At 43.3% G+C, this 7043-nt stretch overlaps 1 protein-coding gene across 1 annotated transcript; it reads right to left on the bottom strand.

The window, feature by feature from the left end:
• Positions 1-5530: 5530 nt before the first annotated feature.
• Positions 5531-6583, bottom strand: LOC143292294 (neuromedin-U receptor 2-like). The gene has a single exon (XM_076602481.1). It carries the CDS (start codon positions 6581-6583, stop codon positions 5531-5533), a length of 1053 nt encoding a protein of 350 aa, XP_076458596.1.
• Between the last annotated feature and the right edge of the window lie 460 nt (positions 6584-7043).

Below are 7043 nucleotides of genomic sequence, written 5' to 3'. Positions count from 1 at the left end.
TAATGGTCAGACTACACACTAAAGTCATGATTCACATCAGACGATCGATGAAATCCATCACTAGGCCTCTCAATCACCAAATCAAGAGTATGACCATGCTTGTGGTCAGGTCCACGCACAGTCTGAGAAAGGTTGTACATATTTAGAAGCTCCAAGAATTTTACAGCACTACGATCAGTGGAACTGTCAACATGAAAGTTAAAACCCCCTCAAAGACAGAGATTTCCATGAAGACAGTTACAGTAGTCCCAAAGATTAGGAAACTGTTAAAAGAACATGGTCTCCGTTAACTTATTAACAGAGGTGGGCCAGGGGCGATACACACACATGAAGCACGCTATGCTGGGAAGTGAGGGACACTTGAAGCAGTTCAAAGGATGAGTGGGTGAAGGAAAATGAGGAGGTGAAGGTAAGGTGGGGAGTGACAGTGTCTCTGTAAACGACTGCAATACTGCCGCCACGACCAGAGGCATGAGGGAGTGACTTGATGGCATAACCACTGGGGGCAAGATTAGCACATACTGCTTCGTCTCCACGGGGCTTGAGCCACGTCTCCACAATAAACAGTAAATCAATGTTGTTGTCAATAATAAAAGAAGAAATAGCGGTTCTTTTATCTCTGCAGTTGGGACCAACAGACTATGCGTTGAAAGATGCAATTTTAAGACCAGAGAGTTTACAATTGTTGGACGAGTGGGGGTGGAGAGGAATGGAGATAAGGTTGTTGAAGTTCACAAAGGGAAGAAGTTTTATCGGCGATCGGTCATCGACTAGACAGGGGGAGCGGAGGACTCGATGTCTTGTAGGCACAAGCACTGGGATGGGCCTACTGTGTAGAAATCTCCGCCGCCCACCTCGAAACGGCCGTCGATTTCTCTTCTTCGATGAGCATGAAGCCCACTGATCTGACTGCAGATCTGAGCATGGAACCGGACTTTGAATACCAAGGTGACAAAGTCTGTCACACACGGACAGAGTAATGTTAAACTGCGTACACTGAAGCGACAGTAATTCAGTTCTACTGTAAAAGACCTGAGTGGTCGGCAACGGTACTGGACAACTCTGCTCTGCAGTTTCTTCCGCACGTTCAGTTGCTTGTTCAATGGCCGACAGCCGAGCAGGTCAGCGTGATGGATGAAGAAGAAGAAGAAAGTGAGGCTGACAAATCGAACCATTAGTTCCTTGTCCGTGGTCAAAAAGCCACAGAAAATACACCAAAATGACCAGCGTTCCATCAGTAGAAAGACTGCAAACTCACAATCACGAAAACACTGTAACCCATACACAGACATACATTCAACACCAGAGCTATTCCCTCAAGCACATAAGGAGACGGAAGATAACTCTTAATAATTTCGAGCCATAGATCATTTAGTTGAAGAGCATTCTTGATACAGAAACAATCTGGGCTATATCCATTGAGAGGGTGGGGCTTCAAAACGTTGGGTGTGTGTGAAGGGGGGGTGGGGGGTGGGAGGGGTAGTGGGGGGTGGGGGCGTGGGAGGTGTGGGGGTGGGGAAGGGGCGGCTGAGAAGAAAGAAGTGGGAATCAGCATGGAGTTCAGTGGTCAGAATGGTAAGAAAGACTGTCAGTACTGACGAGTTCAGACCACAGAACAGTGCTGAACAGTCTACTCACTTACGACGCTGCTCACAATACCCCACAAGCATCACCTCGTATGCAAAAGAGTGAACTGCTGTCCATTACATAAGCCAGTGAAAGTGTAGACCGAGTAGTATTTCTACATGACTGGCATTTCAATGTATTTATGTTGCAGTCTTAGTATCTCAAACAATGTAATCCTCCAAAGGGTATTCCCATATTTTTTTCATTACAAACTGTATCCATTCATAACGCTTTCCTACCTGCATATATCAGACGCAGTAGAGAACCAGGTCTCTTCTGAACGTGTCTCTGTAGTGTCTGAAATTCCAGGTAGAAAATTTGGTTGGCACACGCAATGCACGGCTATTTGGATTTAACACCAGCTCATGATCCATAATCCAAGCGAAAAATAAAGTTGAGGATTAGGTTGTACAACATGAGCGCGATACATAGCAGAACAGCACAGTGCAGCACAGTGCAGCACAGTACAGTACAATGCACCATACTAAACTATACTATAACACACTACACTAAACTGCACATTCATGTACAGCTCAATACGGTACAGTACAGTACAACACATTAAAGCACAGTACAGTACAGTATAGAACAGTACAGCTCATCGTAGCTCAGTACAGCACAATACAGCTGGAGTGACTGGAACACGGCTGTGATGGTTTGAAAGCGATTACTGGCGGCCTATGTCTCAGACGGGGCAACAGGCACAGGTAAGGTGACAGGGACAAGTGATAGTCAAGAAGCTGATTTGTGTTGATTTCACATGCCAGACTCTTTCTTGTCACTTACACTGTGATAGAAAAAAATGAAGATCATAATTATCATAGATCGCAAGAGCTGTTATGATACTGTTATAGCACAATGCACAGACATTATACTGTATTAGAGGGCATCTACTTTTATATTGCAGTTTGCGGATGAAGTCAAACTAACTAAAAAAAAAGTATTGCAGTATGGACGGTACTGGTCCCCAAACCTGGTTTGAGTCGTGGAGGTGCTGTACTGCTGAACGCATCACCAAAAATCTCCATTTCTGACAGTCATGTGATAGTGATGAGTTTCGGTAAAGCTTCTTTCTGTCTGCTCAGTCATGTTGTCTGCCCACTTCGATGTCTACCTCATTTCCTTTTCCTTGTACTGTTCCATGAAGAATGGTCTTGGACAGCCCGTGAGATACTGTCACGTAGTCATTTCCCTTTTTTCAATGTGGTCAGTAGGTCTTCGTACTGATGGTCATCTTCTGATGTTTTTTCTGACTTACTCATTTGTTATGTGGTCATTCTGGTAAGGTAATCTTTCACTACACCTCCTCCGTATTTCACCAGTTTAGCTGATATGTTGCCGATGCCTACTGTTTTTCCGTGGGATGGGATTTGACTTGCCAAGGACGCATTCCGTTATGATGAACAAAACACTCATGATCATGTCAGCTAAGTCATCGCCCAGACTAACAAGTATCGCAAGTACCGTCAGCCACTGGACATAGATGATAAGAACGCGACTGGTGGAAAATCCACAAAGAACATCCGTGGAAGTGATAACATAGCAATTGCCACTCGGAATGTAATAACACTGGCCCAACCAGGAAAAGCACAAAATATTGTACATGAAATGAAGCAGTATACCTGGCACATTGTAAGACTGTGAAATCAGATGGACAAGTCTGTGTTAGCATCAGACAGAAGGACGTGTCTTCCATTGGAGTTGAGACCTGAACAAACACATCAGTGAGGTAGGCTTCCTTGTCAGCAAGAACATCAACAGCTCTTGTCATTTGACGCTGCCAAATGTTTAACAGGATCATTACAATCAGACTGGGGCAGCGACCTGCAACATGACTATTGTACAAACCTATGCCCCAACGTCAGTCTATGATAACGAACACGTCATTGATGGTGCACAAGAAAGACATACTGATCACCCAAGGAGACTGAAACGCAAAAGTCTCACTGACTCATTAAAAGACCAGAACAAGTTCTGCGGTCCTTTTGTAATGGTACCACCTACAAACGAGGGTTGTGCTTGCTGGAGTTTGCCAGCTATATCAAAAATATTGTAACACTCTTGTTGAACACAAAGCTTCACGGCGCTGGACATGGCACGCACTAGTGGATTCTATCAATCAATACCAGACCGACTGCATCCCGGCACAACGTCGATTCCAGTCGACTTTCAACAGACCAAACACTAGGACGTTCCTTGGTGCAGACATTGGGATTGACCATGATTTGGTTATCATTAACTTCAGAATGAAGCTGGAAAAAATCAACAAACTCCAGAACACCAGACTGAAATTCCACCTTGGCAGACTGAAGGATCCTCCACATGTGGCTCGAAGCAAAAATCGGCGGAATGTTTGCACCACTGCTAGAGGATGTTGAAGTGATGACGGCCACATTCAACATAGTGATGACTGAAGCAGCCGGTTAACTGCTTGGAAAACACCCCCGGAAAACTAAATAATAAACAAATGAGTACAAAACTGAAATAAAATATGAAATGAAAGATATACAGAAGGCAACAGATTAGAATAAGATAAGACTAAAAACTGCCACAACAGTGTCATCTGCTCACACTAATTTTCCTTATCGAATTTGTGTTTCTCACAATAGTTCTCCCCACTGTTTTAGGTAAATAAAATTTTCATTAACTGCTGTTTTGAATACTGAACTTGTTAAGTTGGCTGTAGCCCGGATAATTGGGTTTTTGCTGACAGGTGTGAGACCACACGTGAACTTATGTTGTTTGAATCAGATGCTGCTGCGCTAGAACATTCCATTGATTTATGCTCGCACACGATTAACAGAGCTCGCAGGATCTGGTGGATAGTTAAGATAAGATCAGAATAACTTTATTATCTCCAACTGGAGAAATTTGGTCAGGTGCATTATCACAACATAAACAAGTAAACAACATGGGGACCATAACTGTAAAAGCCAACAACAGCCCCTACAAATATTACGAAGATACAAATGTAAAATAATATCACATACATCGTTTCATACATACAGCCACACACTGCAGGTAATAACTAGTATTCTTAATGTAAAAACAGAAAGAATTAAGAAACATTATTTGAATATAATTATAAACATAGCCTACTATACTGCACATTGATTATAATAGACAGATAAGATAAGAATAAAGATGAATTGCGGAAAACCACAACCAGATAATCAGCACACACCCGCACCGCACCCCCCCCCCCCCACACACACACACACACCACCCACCCCACACGCGCGGATAACTTGATTAAACAAGAGTAATAAACATATGTTCTCAAATAAAAGCATTTCACATATTCGCTTTTAAAAACATTGCAATTAATTATTACATCGTAATTATTAAACAGAAATATATTTAGAATATGGACGTTAGCATCTTCAGCACGGCGCTCTAATCACTCTTTACAGAGAAGAAGAAGAAGAAGAAGACGAACAAGAAGATTAAGAGCAAAAACAAAAAGCAGGAGGAGGAGGTCGGCGAGAAAGAAGAAGAAGGTTGAAACATGCTGGTAGATTTATGAGTGAAAGAGGCATACAGAAAACGATCGTCAGCACAGAATACGAAGAGATCTTAATATGTGCTCCACGGAAATTACACCATGTTTACCATTGAGTGTGTGCCTACGTGTTCGTGTGCATGCGTATATTAGTGCATGTGTTGGTGTGTTTGAAAGTGTGAGCGCCTGTGTGTGATTTGTCTCTTTTCATTGGCTCAGTCCCTGGTATTCTTGAATCATAGTCTGGAATTTTTCAGTATTCAGTTCTTTCCATGTTTGTTTTATTACTCGTCATCTCGATATTCATATCGAAATGACCACCAAAAAAAAAGAAAACAAGAAAAGAAAAAAAAGATGATTGTAATTGGGTGTGGATTATTCAGACAACTGACAAGCATCGCACTATCGTCTGATCCTCCCACAACACAAAACCTTGACAAACTCCTCCCTGAACCTCTTCCCAGTCAGACAGTACAGGTAGAAATTCACTGCGTGATTTGTGTCACTCAGTAAAGCGGTCACTGCATGTACAAAAGCCGCTGTGGCACGTTCATAGCCTGTCACCCTGTCATGTTGTCTTGCAAAATAATTCACTATGTAATCCAGAGTGGTTGGCAAAGTCAGAACCACAAATGCCACGGACACTGTGATGACCGTCACAGTCACAGAGTTAGCGGCTTTCCTGTGACCCTGAACTTGATCAGAGTCTCCTTGGGTCAAGTGTTTGCCGGCGACTTTCACAGACATGAGGAGTTTCCAGACCAGAACGATGTTGGCTGCGAGCAAGAAAAGGAAAGGTAGGAGACAGTAAACTGCCAGCTCTATGTACACGAAGATCTTCTCAAAAAAGTACATGTAACTTTTATTATCCCGCCTCACCGTACACCAATAGCTGTTGTAGCTAGGAACGTAAATTCTTTCAAATCCGATCATATAATGCACGTAAAGGAGGGCGAAGAAGACAGTGATTCCTGTAAGCACCAAAAGGACAGTTCGGCGTGTGCACAGGGAGTTGACACGATGTGGCCACACAACAGACAATGCTCTGTGTACAGTCATACACACCAGGTACCAACAACTGATGGTGCCACCACCTGTGTAAAGCCAAGTACGGATTTTGCAGACAATACTGTGTGTAGTGTAGAGTCCGAAGCCGAACTGGTACTGCACCCATTGATTCAGCGTGTGAAAACAAAGAACTATTATATCCATAACGGATATGGCAGTGAAATAAATGCCGATTGAGGAGTCATCTGACTTTATCCGTCGCATAATGACGATGGTCATGACGTTTCCAAAGATGCCCAAGAGAAGGATGAGTGGAAAACCACACAGCCACAAGTACTGACTGACGATGTAGATTGTGAAGGACGTCCAAGGCCTTTCAGACGTGCTGTCTGGTGCTGCTGATGTCGTCAGGTTATTCCGTGTGCCAGAGGCCAACAAGGTTGTCATGGCTGGTGATGTCCTCTGTTCCTAACCAGCGACTGAAAACAGGACATGAGAGAGAGAGAGAGAGAGAGAGGGAGGGGGAAGGAGAGAGTCAGTGAGAGACAGAGACAGTCAGACATAGAGACAGAGACAGACAGACGGACAGACAGACAGAGCTAGAGACGGAGACAGAGACAGATAGAAAGAGAGAGTTCTGAACCGTGAACTGTTTTCATGTGTGAAGCCACTGACATATACACAAAATGGGTCATTCACAAATAAGTTAGGAACTTTCTATTCATGCTTACTATGGATAATCATCATTTACGCATAAACTATTGCAAAGCGAGCTACTGATAATGCAATCGTCACTCATAAAAATGTGTACAGCTAAGTCTCTCAGAGAATAGTTCCCTTTTGCAATGGATAGGCCTAAGCTTAATGTGATCATGGACCAGCTGCCGTTGAGAAATTCGAGTATCAT

This window comes from Babylonia areolata, chromosome 18, assembly GCF_041734735.1.
Source record: "Babylonia areolata isolate BAREFJ2019XMU chromosome 18, ASM4173473v1, whole genome shotgun sequence".
In the NCBI taxonomy this organism is placed as follows: domain Eukaryota; kingdom Metazoa; phylum Mollusca; class Gastropoda; order Neogastropoda; family Buccinidae; genus Babylonia; species Babylonia areolata.
This window is presented reverse-complemented; position numbering and strand designations above follow the sequence as displayed.

What these genes read in the sequence shown, in the direction of transcription:
- LOC143292294 (XM_076602481.1), bottom strand. Translation starts at nt 6,583, where the DNA reads ATGACAACCTTGTTGGCCTCTGGCACACGGAATAACCTGACGACATCA.